Source organism: Micromys minutus (genome assembly GCF_963924665.1).
Source record: "Micromys minutus genome assembly, chromosome: X".
NCBI lineage: Eukaryota > Metazoa > Chordata > Mammalia > Rodentia > Muridae > Micromys > Micromys minutus.
The window spans coordinates 45,189,753-45,211,743 of record NC_137970.1 but is presented as its reverse complement, the minus strand read 5'-3'; the positions used below and the strand labels follow the sequence as shown (position 1 = coordinate 45,211,743).

General features: G+C 42.1%; 1 protein-coding gene across 3 annotated transcripts in view; it reads left to right on the top strand.

Moving 5' to 3' along the window:
* Window positions 1-1,224: 1,224 nt before the first annotated feature.
* Window positions 1,225-21,991, top strand: part of OPHN1 (oligophrenin 1) — a 287,931-nt gene continuing 267,164 nt past the window's right edge. For all 3 annotated transcript variants that reach the window (XM_080909908.1, XM_080909906.1, XM_080909905.1), the window contains exons 1-2: window positions 1,225-1,326; window positions 1,450-1,622. In XM_080909908.1, the coding sequence (XP_080766034.1) occupies window positions 1,469-1,622 (154 nt within the window). In that variant the 5' untranslated portion in view covers window positions 1,225-1,326; window positions 1,450-1,468. The remainder of the gene's footprint in view (window positions 1,327-1,449; window positions 1,623-21,991) is intronic.

Below are 21,991 nucleotides of genomic sequence, written 5' to 3'. Positions count from 1 at the left end.
CACAATCAAAACAGATTTTTCCCCAAGTATATGCTATGTTACAGTTTTCCTAACTGCAGCCACTCTTAATTTGAGAGCTGTCTTTATAAGGAACCCGGGTTCCCCTACAATAGACAATGAAAAAAAAAAAAAAAAAAAAAACGCCTTTTGGATAAACAGAAAAACAACTTATAGCAACTTCATTTTAGGTTCTCCCTTAACAGACAGAAAATCACATGCTTTAGTTATCAGTCTATGCATTGACTTGGGTCACAGAAACTGTTCTCCCAGGCCCTACTCAGGAAGATGTTCAAATCTAGTTAAGGCCTCTGTTTCTTCAGCAGGGAGTTCTGGGCCTAGCAGGGATCCTACAGTAGGTACCAAACTCTATGAGAATTAGTGTCTTGTACTAGGAGCCACAGGAAAAGAGTTGGTGGGTCAGAGGAAGGGAGAAAGAGGGGGAAAAAAAGGCAGTCCAACCAAGTACTGGTGAGAGACAGCCTCCTATTGTCTATCCTTTTGGGTTTTGTTACATTTATGGAAACTTTGCACGCACTCTCGGGGGCCAGGGCAGTACACCTGCCCTTCTAGGATTGTTGTGCCTGGGGTTGCTTAGGGAAGTAGAACTAGGAGAGCGGCCACCCAGGAGGAGTAGTGGGAGACCGCAGGGTGGAGTCATGGGACGAGCGAATGGAAAGACTACATATCCCAGGCCGCCACGCTTTCCAGATGGAGTCCTAGGGCGCTGACTGCTCCCCAGTTTCCGTAGGGAAGCGCCGGGCTACCACAGCTATTGTGCGTAGCACTGTCGCCCTCCTCTTCCCACTGCCTGCTGTCGTGTTGTTGGAGGAAAGCTCCGTTTCCTTGCTGCTGGGCTTAACTCTCTAAGTGCCAAACCGCACATCACGGTGGCTCCCAGGAACCAGTAGGCGGTCTCTGCGGCTGCCGAGTTGTAGGCGACGAGCCCCGAAGACCCGAGGAAGACATCCGAAGGGAACCCGTGCTCTCATTAGTTCTTGGAGTTAGGGCTCAGCCAGCGTGAAACAGTGGCATTGGCTTTAAGAAGGGGGAGGGGAGGCACAATCTGCCTCTCTTGGGGAGCCGAGGAAGGAAGCCTTGGCTGGCTTGGGAGCGCAAAGAGGCGGCCTCTGCGCCCGTGCTCTCCCCGCCTCCACCCTGGGACACAGCGCTGTGCTTTGGGGAGACGATGACCAGGGGGCGTGCTGCTCCCTAGGCTGCACCCTGCCGGCGTCAGAAGGCGTTGGTAAGCACTCCTGGTCAGCCACCACCGGACTGCGCGCTCCAGCTACACACCAGCGGGCGCTCCCAAGAGTTTCATTAGAACAGGTACCTGTCCTCCAAAGGGAATGGGGCTAAGAGTCACCTAAAAGTGGATCTTGAACACAAGCCACTGGCTCTATTCTGCGGATCATGCTACTGATGCTCTCGCTCTTTGTCTCTAATCCCTAGCCCCTACGCTATCATAATCATGGGGCATCCCCCGCTGGAGTTCAGCGACTGCTACCTCGACAGCCCCGATTTCCGAGAGAGGCTCAAGTATTATGAACAGGAGCTGGAGAGGACCAATAAATTCATCAAAGACGTGATCAAAGACGGCAGCGCGCTTATCAGCGCTATGAGAAGTAAGTGGAAGGCTTCCATGAGCTGTTTGTCTGAGTAGGTGGTTCTGGCCTTTAAACCTTTCCATACCACGGGGATATGGGGTGTGTGTGGGGGTGTGGTGGAGATCTGCAGTGACTCTCAACCCAGATCTGAGTCTTGTGGATTTACTTGAGAGTGGGGTCTGTAGAAATGGAAATCGGTGAAGACGAGTAGAACTCTGGGCCTTTCCCTTTAGAGGCCCTGACCTTGTAAGACTTAATGTGTAGCTGGGATAGAGACCCTTTAGCCTTGGAGTTACTCTTTCTTAGCAGATTCGTATTGAAACAGATAGTCTGCCCAACCTGTCAGACATGGACAACACCCTGTGCAGTACAAGCTGACTTCCATGCTTACCAAGAAACTACCCCCAGGACCCCCAAAGAATTGGGAATTAAGGTTAAGAACTTCCAGTATAATGACTTTTTGTCCTAGGCGCTGGTTATTGAAGAAAAGTATGGGGCAGCACAAATTTACCATTCCCAAATCATTTTCTAAGGATCGTTGATTGGCTTCACATACTACTGAATTCCACTTCAGCGTGGAACAAAGACCTGTCTAGTTCATGGTCCAGGGGGCCCAGATCCCCTGTGTATACAACACACAGGGCCTAGGATGTGGGACTGCTGCCCAGAAAGGACAGTGCCCATCTTTGCTTTTCCGTGGTCAGTGCTTCCTCACTTGTGGGACTGGTTTTCCCTTCTGCGTGTATGGTTTTATTTCTGCTGGTTCTCAGGAGGCTCAAAGAAAAAGAAAGAGTAGTGACGTCCCCAATGAGAGTATAAGCAAACCAACCCTCTGTGCTGAAATATGTACCCAGAAGAAGGGAGGATAACAATTAAGTAGAATGAGGATTAATTCAATTTTTCTCTCCTTGGCTAAAATGAAAGATAATTGGGAAAGGTAAAGTCACTGTAGAGGAGCCTCTCTCTGTTTTGAACTTTGTTTTAAGTGGATTAACCCTCACCTCATCCCATGTCTAGATTGTGTGGTTCCTTGTGCCAGGCTGCTACAGCCAAGCAAGAGCCGCTTTGGTGCTTCGAGACCTGCTTCGAGCCAGTACTTTGAATGGAACTGTTCTAATTTGTGCTTGTCTGGCCACGTTTGGTCTGAATCCATGAACTGTTCAAGTTCCTTCAATTGAGTTGGATCATTTAATGCTTTGTTGTCTTGTCACCTGGTCAAGAGGACACTTACATTAGCACTTCGAAGATGGAATATTTAAAATGCTGAGCCTAGCAGACTTGTAGGCTAGGCTTTTGGGTGTGTCTCTTCTTAATAGAGTTCATTGAGAGGTTGAGAATATGGAGGTTGTCCCACAGAAATAGAAGCTTGAGGACGCCGTGAAAGGAAAGGGGCAACTGGGTTGTGGATTCCTTCTTACTGCAAACTGCTCACAGTATTTGCCTGCAAAAAGCTCGTTATGCAAGTGCTAGTTAGGAGGTGATTTTGTGATATGTATGGCAAGGTGAAATTATGCTTAAAATGGTCAGCTAAGTCATATCCAGGTGACTAAGAAAACATTCAGTTCAATCAAACATTTTTTTTTTTTTTTTTTGGGAAAGGCAAAATGTACCTCCCACCAGTGACAGGGACTTAATTCAGGTCTTTGCATATGCTAGCTACATATACAGATCTTGGTTTTTGGAGACAGGGTCTTAATGTGAAGGCTGTGCTGGCCTTGAACTGCTGATCTTTCTGCCTTCATTTCCCAAGTGATGGTTTACAGGCATGCTGGAAGAGCAAAGGTTTTTGTAGGTTAAGAGGCAAGTAGTGGGTTTTCTTCTTCTTCTTTCTGATACTCTGAGTGGAAAGAGTTAGAAACCAACTCAAATCTTTGTACATGAGCTGCAGGTCTGAAAGCGCATATAGGATAGGGGACTCTTTGGTGTTTGTGGTGATTTTTTTTATTTCAGGGTCAGAGTAGCTCAAAATATGATGGGGAGGAATTGAAGCCCCCTTGACTAACCCTTGCCTATTCCTTTTCTTTAAGCTCCACAGGGTTTAAACACTTGAGTAGCTAGAGGCAGTGATGGAATGTTTCCTACTAATTTTGCCTCAGTAATATTTGTCCCACACGCCCTGCTTCTTCACACTGTGACAGCTCAGTTGTTTTCAGGGTAGGTTGGGAGGGTGAAAAGCACAGGTGTGCTCCTCCCAAGTGAAGGAAAGAAGAAATTACCACACTGGGATTGGATTTAAAGACCGGACTGCAGTCAGGATTTTCCGATTTTGAAACCTGGCACAAACCATTTCAACCATGAAACGTAATTCGAAAATTAAGAAAAAAAAAAGTATTCAAGAGAGAAATGTTAAACTGTCCCAGTTTGGTAAACACGGGTAGCTTTATGGTAATGTACAATAATCGATTTGTACAATATGAAACCGGTGGTGTACTGGGCATGCAGCTCAGTGGTAGAGCCGATTGCCTGTGCAGGGCCTTATATTCCATCCACGGTACTGGAATTTAAAAATTGCCATATTAATGGTGGTAATTATATTCACTTCATAGGGTAGTTGTGAGGCTCAAGAGAATTAAGTCTAAAAGGACATTGTAAGATGGAAAGGCCTAAAACAAATACATTGTTGATAGTATATCTTTTGGTTACTAATACATCTGTTGATGAACATATAAGTTCAGTAAGGTTCAGAAAGGGAATATGTAAATAAAAGTAGTTGGATACACCCCTTTTCCTTGTTACCTTGCTGGAAAAGGTCACTCATCTGGGCACAGTTCAGCAATGAGACTTGTATTCATGCTCATGGATCCATCTTAGAATCTGGTATCTGGCAATAAAAGGCAGGACAATGATTGACAGCTAATTTGGGTATCACATCAAATGGCCAGCATTCCTGCAAAACGTGGGGCATGGCTATGGTTTTCCTTGAAGGTGTTAACCCAGGTGAAACTTGGTGTTAATACTTGATCCCACTGTGCTTTTGCATAGACCTCTGGATAAGGCTTTAAGCAATAAACATGTGTGGCTATTACTGCACTGAATGTGGTCCTGTTTGAACACTGTGATAGTTATTTGTGTGTGTGTGTGTGTGTGTGTGTGTGTGTGTGTGTGTGTGTATGTTTGTGAACTTGACACAGCAAAAATTATGTGGGAAGAGGGAAACCAATTGAGGGATTGATTGCCTCCAGAAGATTGTCCATAGGCATGTGGCAATTTTTTCTTGATTGATATATAGAAGGCCCCAGCCTAAGTGCCACTTCCAGGCGGGTTGGTAAAATAAAAGCAGCCGTCATTATCCTTTGCTTCAGTTCCTGCCTCCAGGTTTCTGTCTTGAGTTCCTGCCCTCAGTGGTCAATTGTGACCTGGGAATTTTAAGCAGAAATAAAGTCTTTCTTCCTCAAGTTGCTCTGGCCAATGTTTTCATCACTGGCCAATGTTTTCATCACCGCATCAGAAAGCAAACCTAAGACAAATAATTAGGTTCGTTTAAGTCAGTGCTTAGAGGGAATTAATGTTCCAAAGGGAGCCAGCCTTTCTCTTTTGATGGGTGCTTGATTCTTATCCCCTCCCCATGTGATGTATTTATAGTTTTTTGAGCATATGACAGTGATAACTTAAACTAATAGAAAATAAAGCACCACAACTGTGAGAGATCACAACAGTATTGCCTGCTTTTCTCTGGGCTTTCATTGGCATTCTCTCTCTGTCTGTTATTTCTCTCTCTTCGTGTGTGTGTGTGTGTGTGTGTGTGTGTGTGTGTGTGTGTGTGTGTGTGCATATGTGCTGAGTATAGAATACAAGTTCCTTGTGTGTGCTGGGCAGGCCTTCCTACTAATCTCTATCCTCATGTCTCTTCCTTTTTTAGTTTTAGTTTTTTCATGTTGACAGTTTTAGTCTTTTTGATGTTACTGAATATTTGCTCTAGGCATTGTTCAGTGAAAATGATATGGCTCATTGCTTATAGCCCCCAGAAACCCGAGACACTGAATGTAGACTATATATAGCTCAGGAACCACATGCCATTTCTTCAGTTAATACCTGTGCATATACTGTGTTCTGATCTTTCTTCACATAGCTGTTGTGTACCTAGAGTGAGTCACGGATGAATATTGACCTTAAGAAGTTCCAAGACTAGTAAGGGAGATGTAGAGAGGAGAAATTACTGCTTCCTAAGGTATTAAAGTCCAGAGCTTTGGAGCTGGTTGGTGCACATGACTAGATGTTACATTAGAGAGAGCTCGTATCTTGGTGGAAGACAGAGGACTTAAAGGAGGAAATAGTGTTGGAACTTGCCCAGAATTAACAGTGCTTTGACTTACTAAGCTCGTCTTACATACTAGTGATTCCTTAATTAAAATTCTTTTTAGACATTATACTTTATGGACAGTCTATGCCAATAGAAAGTTTTTGCTAGATGGGTGTGTAGTTTTAGCTTTTAGGATGATTTTAGGACGATTCACTGAGAGATTATCAAGAGTAAGGAGTTAGCACCCTCACACAGGTGTTTGTGACTTTTTATTTTTAGACAGGGTCTCAGTATGTAACTCAACTCAGATCCTTTGAATCCACCATGTATCCCTGGCTGGCCTTGACTTCATTATCTTTCTTTGTTAGTAGCTCAAGGGCTGTGATTACAGGGGTGTGCCACCAAACTCCATTGTATTTGTGCTGTTTAACATGCTTTGCTCCCCCCCTCTTCTCAAGACAGGATCTCGTTCTGTAGCCCAGGCTTGCCTAGAACATGCTAAATAGCCCAGGCTGACTTCAGACTTGATAATCTTCCTGCTTCAGTTTCCTGAGTGCTGGGTATACAGGAATGAGCAACCACATCCAATTTTAGAGATGATCTGTGTATCTCAGGCAGGGTTTAGGCTCAAAGGTCTCCCACCTCAGCCTCCCAAGTACTGGAATAATAGGCCTGCATCATCATCCCTGTTTATACTTCTTATATATAGCTCAGGATCAATAAACCTTTGGTGTAAAGAGTTATGCATGTCTTAGGCTTCAAGGCCACACATTCACTCACAGTCTACTCTGCTGTTATGTGAAAGCAGCCATAGAGCAAGAGTGAGTGAGGCCTCATTATCATCCTGGGAAACCTCATTAACATTGAAATGTGATTTTCAAACCCATTTCACGTGTCATGGTATTTTATTCCTTACAATGTCCTCAGGCATTACAAATGTAGGTAAGTAGTGGTGGCATGTGCCTCTAACCTGGCACTAGGCTGTACGGGCAGGAAAATGGAGAGTTCAAAGCAAACCTGGGACACAGTGGATTGTAGGGCATCCTGGGCTGTAACCCGGAGATCCTGTGCCTAAAAAAATATCAAAAGAGAACTTCCCTAAAAATATGAAAACAATTTTTAGTGCTGCTGGGGGAGGGTGACATATAAAAATAGTAAGTTGGGGCTTGTTTTACCAGCTGCGGGTTGCTGACCATTGGTGAAGCTATTTCAATTAGCTGGACTTTTACTGATAATTCGGCAAATGGAATTATTGATAGGCTGGAATGTCATAGTAAATGTAAATAATTTTATTTTGTTGTGCTATAAATTATGTCTGAGGGAAATCTAACAGTCTCCCCACCTTCAAAAGACCACATTACACCCTTAGTTAATTATTTTTAAATGCTCATTTTTTTTGGTGGAATTTTTTTTTTTTTTATTTTGGTGTGATAGAATCTTGCTATATAACCCATGCTTGACTTGAAGTTGTAGCATTTTTCTTGCTGTAACCTCCTAATGTTGAGATTATAGATATGTGTCATAGCACCCACATACACTGTTTTTAACTAAAGAAAATGCCTTTCTCTCTCTTTTTTTCAGCATTACAAATTGAACCTAGGGCCTCATACATGCTAGAGAATTGCTCTGCCACTGAGTTATGTCTTAGTGGCAGAGCAATTGTTCTTTGTAGGCTGAATTGAATGGATTGCAATCTCTGAGCTAAATTATCTAAGTTTATTAGCCAAAAAGTCTTGGCCTCTTATACACTAGGGAAATGAAGCATGTCCATCTTCGGGGAGAAAGGTTTCAAGGACTAGAAACTGGGAGGCTTACCGCATAATGGCAAATGATCCTAGACAAACCACCCAGGTACTTGGGGTATGATGCAGTTTGGGTCAATAAAAATGGGGAAGGAGTAGAGCTTCTATATAGCTATGTAAAATTCTATTATGCATTATAGTTTAACAGTTTCAGAAAAAAAATGATTAGACTAGTTATGGAGTTCATATATACATCAATTTTCACAAAAATATTTTAGTGTACATGACAACATTTAAACAAAAATAAAATTCAGTGTTTTAAAACTAATAATAAGAATATACATGTATACAACAGATACCAGAAACCACACATAACCATCATGTATGTATTGCTTTGGATCAATGAAAGTCATAGTTTAAAGGATCCAAAAGAGCTGGATATGGTTGCTTATATATGTGATCCCAACACTCAGAAGTTGGTGGCAGGAGGATCAGGAGTTCAAGGTCATCCTCAGCTACATAGTTTGAGGCTAGCCTGTGACCCATGAGTCCCTGTCTTAGAAAAACACACCTTAAGGAATGAATCTAGCCTGGGGTAGTTGTACAAATATGTAATCTCAGTACATGTGAGGTGGAGGCAGGCATATAAAGAGTTCAAGGTCAATTTTGTCTATGCATAATTTGAGACCAGCCTAGGTTACATGAGATCCTGTCTCAAGAAAAAAAAAAAAAAAAAAACAAACCAAAGATGCTGTGCTAATCTTTTAAAATTGCTGAGATAAAATATTTTAGACCAAATTAGCTTAAGGGAAAATGAGTTCCTTCTAGCTATGGTACAAATCTATCATGGAGGGGAAGTCAAGGCATCTGGAACTTGAAGCAGCTTCACATTGCATTCATAGTCAGAAACAGAGCAATGAATGCTTGCTGTTGTTCAGTTCCTTTTCTCCAGCTATATAGTCTTGGATTCCCTGCCCATGGATGCTTCTGCCTACAATTAAGATGAATCTTTCTGAACCACTTAGCCGAGCCCATCTCCAGTGAGTCTAGATTCCGTCAAGTTGATAGTGAGCACTGTTCATCACAGATGCATTCTGTATCACAAATGTACATGAAGGTGGTAAAATGATTGCAGTATAATTTTGTGTAATTTTGATATTGTAGCCTTAATATTTTAAAAGAAAACTTCCTTCTCATAGTCTATGCTTTTATTTTGTTTTGAGAACTAATTACTGTTATATATATATATATATATATATATATATATATATATATATATATATATTAAAAAACAAGTGTTTTACATGTTTACACCAAGGCCATCTTCTGGTACCTTTTCAGTTTACGATTTAGCAGTTTTGGTGCCTATCTGTGGATTGCTTCCCTGGGAGAATAGGCTGCTTCCAAGCCTGCTTCTAGCTACCTGTGTGATATTGGGTAAATCTTTGACTTTTGAGATAAATTTTCTCATTTATAGAATTAGGGTCTACTCACTGACCAGAAAGTTTGCTTGTGGGTTTAGCATTCTGTTTTCTGATGACCATTACTAGATATTTAGTGATTCTGTCAAAATCAAGCAAATTCATCTCGACTCTAAGAGAGTAAGTAGGTCATTGAACAACAAAACTAATGTATCTGTCATGGATGCACAACTTGAATCACATTGGCCTGTTTGACTGTGAACTTGTTGGATTTTTTTGTTTGTTTTTGTGAGGGGAAGCAGTGCCTCTCAGTTCTGCCCAGAGTATCCATGATAAAGGAGTCTCTGTGGAGGTGGGTGTAGTGTGGTGATACAGGGGGAGGGTGATAAAATTTATGTTCTTAGTCAGAAATTCACCTGTTCTTATGCTCAGTGCCATTGAGCATAAGAAGATGTTTCAGAGTGAAGTGATCAGTTTACTGATGTTTGATTTGGTGCTGCTTTTAGTAGATGTGAAGCCATGCTGAGTGGGATTCAGTGCAGCTATATTACCATGTTCCTTAGAAGCCTTTGGAAGACCTACATTGCAGAGTAGCTGGACTGAGGTGCTGTGGGAACTATGATGGCAAATGGCACAATTTATGAGAGATGATGTTGTCAGGGTTGGGGGGGTAGTACTGCCATAGGGCACTAATGATTCTAGCTTGACTTACCTATTAAGGAAACATTTCCAATTGGCCTTCAGGATGGTGAAGGAAAATTATTTTCCAACATAGCCCAAACCATTTGTTTAATCTGGCATCTGCTTCTCTAATCAGTACCACAGAATTTTCCTAAAAGCTCACGAGGATCTGGAATGATACACAGTTTTCCAGGGGACTCCCCCAGAAATCTCAAGCTGATTTTTTCCCTAGTCAGCTAGAGGATCCTTAGGAGGCTTACATCAAGTCCTAGACCTTGGGCAATGTAAAAGCAATTAAATTTAATTCAACAAAGATTTACTAATAACCTACTGTGTACCAGTACTGCCCTGGATATACTGTTGAATAAGATTATGGTATCTTGGAGCATTCACTAAATATCTAGTTATTTCTTTATTTTGTTACAGTTTTAAGAAGAGGTAAAAAGAGGAAGTTCAGGGTGAATATAGTCTGTTGTATACTTTGAGGTTCAGATTTGTGAGGTAAGAAAAAGGAACTTTACTATGACAATGTATTATATATTGGCAAGAAGAAGAGATGAAGAGAAAGAGTCCCTAAGTCAAGCAGACCCGCATTTCACCACTTTGGTAACAACAGCCTTGGTAATGAGCAAACCATTATTCTTTTTTCTTTCCTTTTGGTGTTTTGAGACAAAGTCATACTATGTAGACCAGGCTGGCTGTCAACTTTTAAAATATGTTTCTTCTGCTTTTCTGTGTACATATGTGTCTGTGCATGCACATATGTGTTATACACCTGTTTGTCTATCTCCCTTGTTCTTTTAAATTATTACATTTTAATTTATCTGGTGTGTGTGTATGTGTGTGTGTGTGTGTGTGTGTGTGTGTGTGTGTGAGACTGTGTGTGTGAGCATGAGCAGGCCACAGTGCACATGTGAATATCAGAGGACAATTTCAGGAGTCCATTTTCTCTTCCCACCGTGTGGGGCCCGATGACTGAACTCAGATAGTCATTCCTGGCAGTTAGTGCATATTCACTGGCCCCCATCTTATTGAGATACGCTCTCCCACTGGACTTGATGCTCACCAATTTTTCTAGGCTGTCTGGCTGATTGATGACCTTGAGGGGTCCTTCTGTCTCTGTCCCTTCAGATGCACACTGCCACACCTAGCTTTTTATGTGAGTGAGCTCAGGTCCTCAGGCCTGTGTGACTGGCACTTTAACAACAGAGCCACCTCTATAGTTCCTGGCCTCCAACTTCTGTTTCTCTTGCTTCAGTTTCTAAAGTATTGAGATTGCAGATCCATGCTGCCATACCCCGTGCCCTCCTTTTCCTCCTTCTGTGTTGGACTTCCCCATTTTTTTTAACCCTAGAGACAAGCAGTGTCAATAGTTTGTCTATCCTTTAAAAGAGGACTTTATTTCCATACTTCTTTCAATTTCTTCTTCTTTAGGAGTGGCTTCTATTACAGGAAAGCATTGGCCTCTCTGGGATCAGCTTTCTTCACTATTGTATCTGGGGGAGATCAGGCATCATTGAGGTGTATGCCTGTAATCTCAGCACATGGGGACTGTTAAGTTTGAAGCCACCCCTAGGCTACATAGTAAGATCTCAGCTTATCTAAAGAAAATTGTCACTGGATGGACTGTAGACCCTGCCTAAAAGGTCAAATAAAAATCTCAGAACCATAGATATCTATTAAAGGCAAATATAGTATGTGGTGGTTTGTTGAATAAAAGCTGGCGAATCTCTCTAACAGCTGTGTTGTAACCCCCATTGCTCCCCCTTTTAAGATTTGGTATAGTGCTGAAAATGAAGGCTTCCTAATCCTTATAGCCCTGCAGCATCTTAGGGGGTAAAGTGAGATTTTGGCTCCTCAAGAAGTCTCATACCCAGAGCCTTGCCATGTTTAATTACCTTTGAAGACAGTCAACTAGAAAAGGTCCATTCATGGGGCTGCTTAAGACTGCATCTAGCACAGTTGGCTTGCCAGGAACAGCACTATTTACAGGGTGTTAACACCACAGCTACCCGAGACTTCTGTGTTAGTTAGGGCAAGGAAGCGCTTCCTTGCCCCCAAACATGAAAGCAATAATTGGGAGTTCCAACCTGTATGATATGCCATATCATTATTCTAATTACACAGGGCAGTGGAGCAGGGAGAGTAAATAAGGATGCAGATGGAGAAGTGCTAAAACTGTCTGTCTTATAGGACGTGATTCTGTGTAGAGCAAGGGTTCTCAGCCTTCCTAATGCTGTGACCCTTTAATAGAGTTCCTCGTGTTGTGGTGACTCCCAATGGTAATATTGTTTTCATTGCTATTTCATAGCTGTCATTTTGCTACTGTTAAGAATCATAATGTATCTGTGTTTGGTGGCTAAATTACAGGTATATTTTAAACATTATAGTACCTTTACTCTGAGAATGAAAACTCGTCATGGAGAGCTGTGGATACAGTAAAGCAGTAAGAGGGCTGGCCTAGCATGAGCCAGGCCCCGGGTTTGGTTCCCACCCCCACCCCCAAAAATCATTGAAAGAGATTAAAGATGTACCAAAGGGGAAGATTCCATGGTCTCGGATTAAAGACTAATTTGAGATGGAAGGCAGAAGGAAACAAGGCCTCTAGACAACAGTTCTGATACACATATGAACTCAGAGACTGGCAGCATGCACAAAGATAAGCCAGATAGGATCCCAGTGCCAGGCAGAGAAATAGACACATGCTCCTGTCCTTAAATGAGAAGCTATTTCCAGTTAATAACTGCATGAAAAGGAAAACTGGTTTTCTTTGGTAGAGTATCACTGGGCATACAAACTATAGCTAAGGCCAGGTCCAATGACCAGCAGTAGACAGCAAACACAGTACAGATCCAATGATAATTTTGGAAGTTTTATTTTGTGTCACAGTATTTTGTCTGGGCATTTTTATTTTTACTTTTAATTTTTATTATTTTTCTTTACATATTTTTTGCTTATATATTATAGATTCTGATTTTGTTTATAGTGTGTGTGTGTGTGTGTGTGTGTGTGTGTGTGTGTGTGTGTCTCACCATCTGCTGGTATTTCTTTTGCTTTATATCTTTGGCTCTTTTTTTCCCCCAGTTTGTTTCGTTTTGTCCTTTTCTGGTTTGTTTTTATTGTATCTTATTTTCTTATTCTTTTTAGATGACTTTGTTTTCTAATGATAGAATGAATGGGTGTGGATTTGGGGTGATGGTAAAGTGGAAGGATCTGGGAGGGGGGTTCATAATCAGAACAGATTGTGTGAAAGAAAAGTTGTTTTCTATTTTAAAAAGACAATACTGCTTCCTTCCTTCCTTCCTTCCTTCCTTCCTTCCTTCCTTCCTTTCTTCCTTCCTTCCTTCCTTTTTTCCTTCCTGTCTGTCTGTGTTTCTCTTTAATTTTCAGTTTTCTGAGTCAGGGTTTCCTCTGTGTAGTCCTAGAATTCCTGGAACTTATTCTGTAGACCAGGCTGGACTCAGATTCAGAGATCCTTCTGTCTCTGCCTTCCAAGTACTGGGATTAAAGGTGTGTGTCACCACCACTGGGCTAAAAATGAAAAAGGACAATATTTGTTATGATGGCAACAACAAAAATCCAATTAGAAATGATGGAAGTAGCCAAGCATGGTGGTACCCACCTGCACTCAGGAGGGTGAGGCTGGGGGTGTCAAGAACTCAGTGTCATTATCAGCCACATAGTTCATTCAAAGTTGCTGGGTTATTTGAGATTCTATATTCTTAAACAAGAACAACAACAGCAACAATGTCAACAAAAACAAAATAGGTGCAGGTAAGAGGTGAAGGCACTAATGTTAAGATTAACTACTGGATGTCCATCTCCAGGACCCATGTTGGGAAAGGAGAGAACAGAATCCTGCCAGTATTCCTCTGGCTACTATGTGCATGCTGTGTCATGTATGCACCCATACCACACACACACACACACACACACACACACACACACACACACACACAAATAATAAAATGGAAGCAAACGGTAACAAACAGTAAAAGTATGAGCAGTAGAGAGTAGTGAGATTGCTCAGTAGGAAAGGGTGCTTGTTGTCAAGACAACCTGCATTCCATTCCCAGAACCCATGGAGTGGAAGGAAAGAATCTACTGCTATGTTACTTTTGCATCCTTGAGCTTGGCTTAAAATCATTCATTCCTTGGGGGGAAATGCAAGTAAAATCCACAATAAGATATCATACCTCACTCACTAGAATGGCTATAATAACAAAACAAAACATTATTAGAGAATTTGCAACCCTTATTTCTTGTTAGGTATATAGCATGTTTTAGCCACTTGGAAAAGTTTAGCTGCTAACCTTTATCAGTTCTTCAAAGATGGTTAAGCATTGCCCCATACATTTTATTCTATTATTTGTCTATCTGTATCTATACACACACACACACAGATTATTTTTTTTCTCTTTTTATAATTAGGTACTCTGTACTCCCTGCTCCCATCCCCCTCCCCCTCCAGTTGCCTTCACAAAGGTGCACTCTCTTCTCATCCCCCTCTCCACCCCATTGCCTTAGCATTCTCCTACTTTGGGACAAATGCCCTCTCTAGAACAAAAGCCTCTTCTCACATTGATGGCAGACACCGCTATCTTCAGCTTTGCAACTGGATCAATAGGTCTCTCAAAGTGGGCACAGAGGTTGGTGTTTTAGTCCATGGGAGTTTTAGAGGGTTTGGTTGGTTGATAATGTTGTTCTTCCCATGAGGTTGCAACTCCGATCAGTTCCTTAGGTCCTTTCTTTAGCAGCCTCATTGGGATCCCAGAGTTCAGACCAATGGTTAGCTGCAAGCATGCTCAGCTGTATCTATATGGATATATAGTATACTACTGTATTCTAGCATAGTCCCTGAGGGGGCATCTCCACACACGAATTATTATCTATAATGATCCAAAGTGGAAAATAACCTAAATGTCCATTACCTGAGAAGTGAATAAGTATACAATGAAAAGCCATTTATAAAAGACTAAATATTGTTTATGATTTCTTTCATATGAAATATATAGAAAGCCAACCTACTAGAGTGTTAGCAGGCTAGTATTTGCTCAGGGTTGGAGGGTTAAAATGTACTGTGATTGCCAATCGGTGAGGAATATCTTGTTTGGAGGTGAATGTTTCTTAATTACAGTATGATGACGCTTGTGCAGCGCTGTGACTATGCTAAAACCCACCTAGTTGTATGCTGGGCAGATTTTATGGTACATAAGTAGTACCTTTGTTTTGTGTGTAAAATATAAAATGACATCACGTTTGGAAAAACAGAAGTGGTTCTCTATTAAACTTAGACCTGCCTTCAGTTTTCCCTTGTATTAGACCTGAAAGTTTGTTTTGAAAGACTCACATCTGTAACACTTGACTGTATATCCAGGGAAAGGAAGTCAAGAGAGATAATTACTCCTTCAGTGACCAGAAACTAGAGCCCAATTTGGGACTAGTATGGGCTTCTCTGGTTTCCGATTCCAGGCACACTCTGCAGACTCTGAAGTAGGTAATTTACTTCAATCTGTCTGGATGCCCTTTGTTGGGGCCAGGAGTGTGTTTGTTTGAAATGACCAGTTTGGAAGGGAGATATTGTATTAGTGGAAAGCTCTCCTTTATTCTTTGCCTGTATCATGTCTGAGATCAGGTGTTTTCCCTGCTGAGCAGTCTCACTCCACCCTAATTAGCACCTGATGGTGTTTTCTTTCCTTGTTATAAAGAACAGTAATATATCATCATGGCGTGACACCTGCCCTTTGTGTCCCTTCCCTAGGAGTCTAGAGCAGCTGGCGGGGCAGCTCTAGAAGCCTCCCAGCTTCTATGCTCATCTCTTGACTCAATGCTAACAGCTGCTTTTTGAGTAGCGGGTAGTATACACTGGGAAATGTGTGGCATTACTCATGGGTGACAAATTTCTCTCCCCTCCCTACATTATTTTTGTCCTTAGGGCAGCATGGAATTTCTCACAAGTGGCCAGCAGTAGGCCCAACAGTACAACACCATATTAGGAACTTCACAAAAGGCAGTTCTGAGAAAGGTTTTCATTAAGGACTACCCAGAAGCAGGAGGGCCACACTTTGGCTTCCAAATCTCTTTCCCGAGCCAGGCTGTTGTGGAAATGCCTTTCTCTGTTGAGTGGAAAAATATGTACTGTGCCCGTGGTAGTGGACAGCTGGAGACTGATGCCGACTTCACCCATCCCCAGTTTGTTAAATGGGAGAGGACAGTGATTAACAGTCCCGCAGACGTGCTTTGTAGTTGCCTCTAACAATTTTCTTGAGAGCAGAAAGATCAGAAACGGGGGAGTTGTAAGGCGAATCTCTGCAGAGCTGACATTTTGAATTTCTCTGGTCCTTGAGACACCAGTATAGCTGGCCTCTATTCACTAGATCTGGCAACGCCATCTCCAGAAGTGCATGCCTGACTTTCCAAGCTCTGTGGGATGATTGTGAATAGCACTAGATGGGAAAGAAGAAGGAGCAGTGTGCTAAGTGGCAGGCAGCTCAGCCAGGGCTTGCAGTTTCCCTGGTAGAAAGGAAAGGGAGAGAAAGCTGGGCTTTCTTGGCATTTTGTTTGCCTTTCCTTTCTGAAAAACAGATGCTGTTTAAGCACTTTCATTCTTTCCTTTTATTTTCTATTTTGAAATGAAGACCTCAGCATATTTCCCAGGCTGATCTCCAGCAATTCTTTAACCTGAGTAGCATCCTCAATAGCTGGGATATAGGGGCCACCTGACTCCCTTTCCTCCCCTCCCCTCCCTTCCCCTTTCTTTCCTGACCTTCCCTTCCTTACCAGGTAACCAAGTAATGACTCCAATTCATGATTCTTCTGGAATTACAGGCCTGCATCCCCATGCCCCCTTTCCCTAGGTTTTCACCAATGGGCAGTGTCTTGCCAGAATCGGCTCATATAGTGCAAAGGGCCATTGTGATATTTCACTAAACTCTTGCATATTTCAAGTGAGGAAATGGAGGGCCAACACATATGCTAGAGCCAGTTAAACACAGACTCAGTACTAAACCTACTATTTGTCCCATTGTGATGTTGTGTATGACTGTCCACACTGAAAGTGTCTGTTTTTCACCAACCTCTGTTTGCTGAGCTGCATTTTTCCTTTCAAAATTATTTTCACCATGTGAGAGTCTCTTCGGTGCTTCTAGCCAAGAATGCACCCCAAGTGTGGGCCTGCACACAACCGCACATTTTACAGATCTGCTGGAATGGAGTAGGGAAATGTTTAGGGAATCTGATGACATGAAAGCTGTAGTTTTGTTTGTTTTTGCTTTTGTTTTAATTTTGTTGTTGATTTTTGCATGGCAGGACCTGGTGCAATAGATCATTAAGAGAGCTTCTCTAACTGACCACCCTCAATCTGTAACGAGGACTAAATAATTGTAATATAGTCCAATTAGAGTTTCTAACAATGTTTTGGGTAACTATGTGAGGGTGTGTGTATGTGTGTGTGTGTGTGTGTGTGTGTGTTCCTGCATGTGGATTTTGATGGAGATCAGAGCGTAAACTACCATTTGCAGGGTACTTCATACTATTTAAGGCCTTTTCTTTAAGTGATGTTTTTATTTATTGCCTGAGAATCTCATACAGTATATTTTGACATATTCTTTTCCTTGCCCCCAACTCCTCCCAGATCGCACTTCTTTACATATACAGCAAACTTCTTCTTCCTGATAAGTTCATTTCACGTGCATTATTCTACTTAATTTGTGAAGGAAGTATTATTACCTGCAGTTCATATATGGGGAAGCTAATGCCTTGTGAACTTTAGTATGTCTTTAGGATTGCTGTACTAGTCAGCATCAGGTTTATTTTTGTTACTGTTGTTTTTGTTTTGTTGTTGTTGTTGTTAGCGTTTCCACAGCATGCAGACTGTTAAGCATTTGGGGACTAACATATATTGGTTGAAATCAGTTCTATCTTTAGATGGACTTGTGACTATACTGATGGCACACGTAACAGCGATGCGTGGAAACAAGAACATCAGGATGTCGGAATGTAGCTCAGTGGTGGAGCACATGCCTAGCATGCGTGAGGCCCTGCGTGTTATCACCAGCAGCACACAAAGCCTACTCTATAGTATTTTTCAGTTCAGTGGAGTTTCACCTGCTGCCTCACAGCCCCATGAGTTAATCAGGCAGGAAATTATATTGTTGCACAGGTAAAGTAACCCAGAGCACAAAAACGACCCTGTTTCACTGATGATGAAATTGAAGTTCAGTCATTTACTCGAAGTTTACTCAAGGCAGCAGTTGGGGTTGTAAACCCTAATCTGGACTCTGAGGGCTTTAATTTTTTTTTTTTTTTCCTGCTAGGTCACCCAGTGTTAGGAGTCAGCTGTCACGTCGTCTTGTTTGAATCTGTGACATCTTTGTCTCTGTCTTGTATAATACCTTCCTGAAGACAAGTGAAGGGGAGGGGGGATGGGAGTGGGGTGGGGGAAGGGGATAACATTTCAAATATAAATACAGAGAGCATCTAATTTAAAAGAGGGAAAAAGAAAAACAAAACAAAAAATAGTACCTTGTTATTGCCTTGCTTGATTTTCCCAGATCTCTGACCTTCTTTCACACCCAGTGTTCTCCTTGAGCCCAGACTCCTCATACCACCTCCTTATGCAGCTTCTGCATTTCCGGCATCCCCATCAGGGCCTTATGCTGCCAGCTTCCCCTTGCTGCAAGACCCTAGGCGACTCTTTCAGGTGCCTTGCCTTCCTGTGCCTTGGTTTTTTATTTGCTCTCTTAGACAACTGACACTTCTGCTCCACTTCTAACAGTGATTAAGTCTTTCAGATCAAGTCTTTCAGATCATCACCGTCACATGACAGGCAGCTTCCATTCAAAGAGGTCATGGTAGCTGCAAGGATAGAGGTATTCGGGACTATTCCTTTGCTTCTCTCTTACCCATGTGCCTTTAATCAGTTCCTGCTTTCTTGGCAGTAGGGGGATAATTGGCATGGTTTTATAGCAGTGCCCCATTATAGGGATTTCCACTGCAGTAGGCAGCTTTGTGCTAGCTAGCCTATGCCTGGCATCATTACTGAAGCAATTGTTGCTTTTGGGTCAGGTCTAACAAGTCCAGCAAGATCTGGCTGATTAAAGCATTCAGTGGGCAAGGCAGCACTTGCTTGGTTGGTCTTCTCTCCAGGGAGAATTTTGAAGTAAGTGTGTGTGTATGTGTGTGTGTGTGTGAGAGAGAGAGAGACCTTTAAAGAATTAACTCTTGGTAATCTGTGGGCGTCCAGAAGCCTCTGGCTATTCTGGAAACTTCTGATCAGTTGTGTCACTCAGATTTCTCCAGACATGCATCTGAGTTTATGAGCCAAGCAAGAGTTAATAAGGTAATGTTTAATTAACGTGGAGTAACTCTATGGGCTACAGTGTGATAGTTCATTCCATAGACACAATACACACTGATCACCTAACGGTAGGTTTCACTGTCTTAGTGTTTGATATTTGGAGACACTCAGTACTTTCTTCGAAATCTTTATAACATATGTATGAACTTGTCTATATTTTGGTGCCCACCATTTCTTTTCCCTCCATTTTCCTTCCTCTCACCCCCTTTCAATGTCTAGTACTTAGTATTCTTCCCCTTTCAGTTTGAGGTAAACTTTTTAGCTTTCACAGATAAACACGAATCTGCTGTGTTCATTTTTTTTTTCTGTGCATGGCTTATCTCATGCAGTATACTGTCCTCAGTTCTGTTAATTTTCTCATAAATGATAACACCTCATCTTTTATGCCTGAATCCATTGCATGCCATTTTCTTCATATCCTGGTACTTGAAAGCCAGGTTTGGTGGTGCCTACAGTTCTCACACCCGAGAGGTTAGAGGATCACTGCAACTTGGAGGCCAGTCTGGGCTACAGAGTGTGTTCCAGTCCAACAGATGCTATGTAGCAAGACTGTCCCCAGACAATACCAAAATCTAGAAACACATCGTTTAATTAAAAGAAAGGAGCAAACCTCTCATCCTCCTGGCCAAGAAAGAGAAATGTAGCCCCGTTCTGCCACTGAGCTTGTAAAGGTTTTCCTAACGTGGATGAGAAATTGAACGCACCGCTGTCATTAGCTTCGCAATGTTCTATTTCAAAGAGAAATGTAAAGTTTCTCTTGGAGGATGATTGGTGGAGGGAAACTCTGTAGTTTTGCATTGTGCCTTGTTTGCTCTTTGTTGAAAGTTGTAGACAGAAGGGGGAGCTGGTAAAGAGTAGTCATTTTCTTTTTCCGGAGGGCCTTTGTCTCACTTCATGCTAAAGTGGGGTCAGCATGATATATGACATGTGGCCAAATCTTACCCAACACTCATTTTTATAAATAATATCTACCTTTTTAGAAAATAAATTTTAATGCAAGCCCACCTTCTTGATGGAATGGTTGGTGTGGCAGATGGCAGAATTCCTTCTTTGAATCCCGGAAACAGTAGCACCCACGAGACTGAAATAAACAGGACAAAGTTGGCTGGCTGTGGTTGGCTCTGGCCAGGCACCTCATTCCTTCAGTGTGTCTGGCATTGGCTGGGCTTGGGTAGTGGAGTGTGCAAGGAAGTGCTTCTAGAAATAGCCTACTTCCTCATACTGTACGAATGCTCGGTATCCTGATGGCACTCCCAGGTGACTTGCTGTGGCAAAGTGTTGCCCTTAAGCAATGTTTTCTTAGTTCCCACCCTGGGGCATAACACAGTGTCAGTTCTCAGTTCTGATCCTGGAGTTTTGCTTTCCTGAATGCCCACTCAAAATCACAATGGTTCAATGGTTCTCTAGTATAAAACTTTTTTCCTTCCTTTCTTCCTTCCTTCCTTTTTTCTTTTTTTCTTCCTTCTTTCCCCTTTATCATCATCATCATCATCATCATCATCATCATCATCATTTTCTTCATCTTCCTCCTCTTCCTTCCTTTCAGTTCAGATATAGTTTGCTTATGTTGTCCAGGCTCATCTCAAATTTCCAGTCTTCTTGCCTCTTATGTCCTGTCTTTGGGCATTTGGGATCATTTATGAAGGTCCTTTTGTGTGTTTCTATTATTGCTTTGGAACTCTGTGCTCTGAGATGCACTGTTCAATTAAGAAGCAATCTGTAGCTCTGCCCTCAGAAAAGGGCAAGGTTTCGGTGTTATACCCTCTCTTCATCATAAGGTAACAGGGGCTCATTTCTCTCCTTGATAAGTTTGGGGATTTCTGGTTCATTAAAAGGGCCAGACAGCAGCTCCCTTTATAGTGAACAATGATGTAATATACTATGCAGTGAAGGAGATGGGACAAGAACCACAGAAGTCACCACGGGGCACACTGCTCAGGCAGGCTGTTTGCAGCTGGCCAGAGAACATTTCACTGAAGCCCAAAGAAAAGGAATGGTGGGAATAACCTTTCAGTTTCTTCAGCTTCTATATATTCCTTGTGTTTGATTGTATGACTTTTATTTCAATGGTGTTATTTTGGGACAATTTGATGAGGATTTTTTTTCTTGAAGTTGTGTGGCAGCTTATGTGATTTTTGATAACTTTACCAAAATGGAGGGAGCTGGGCTCTAAAGCCTAGTTGAAAGAATAATCTCAGGTTCGTCTTTGTAAGCTGGTCAGAGAGAATATTAAACTGAGTTTTAGAAAGGCCCAGAGAGGTCATGAGTACTTGATGGACAGTAAAGTAGAAACTAACGAGAACCTTCCTAGTCCATCTGAGCAGCCACATTATCACACAAGGCATTGGTGTGTCCTTTTCCCTGAAGCATGCCCCACGTCCCTCCCACTGTTTGTAGTGTGCTAATGTATCTTCAGTGGGGGTACTGAAGAAGGGGACAATTTTGGTGGTAACAAAGTTTCTAAAACAGTCCCTGGTCCTCAGCATTCTTTATTTGATTCGAATGCATTAGAAAACCTTCTTTCTCCAGGCTATGAATTGAGGCCTCTAAACAGTGACTTTTGAACGGATTCACAGAGACAGTGGCCAGGATGATAGCAGGGTCAGGTTGTCTGGTTTGCTTCTTACCCACCATCCTTCCTTTTCTAGGCCTTTGTTCCTGTCACTTCATAAGAGGGACTTCCGTCCCCCTTATCAGCCAATGGCCTGCTTCCTCTTAAATAGGGAGATTGGCTTAAAAAGTGTAGTAGTAATGGCATGGAGCAATTCACGGTGCACTGTTTTATCCTGGATTGTTCAGTAGATGAAAGAAATAGTAACAATCTATTCACCGTATTTTTGCTGGTGGTGTTTGTTAGGAAAAAAAATCTACTAAACTCAGGACAACAGAAACAGGACAAAAATAAAGGAAAGAAATCACATAAAAAACTTGCCTGCTGTAGCAGA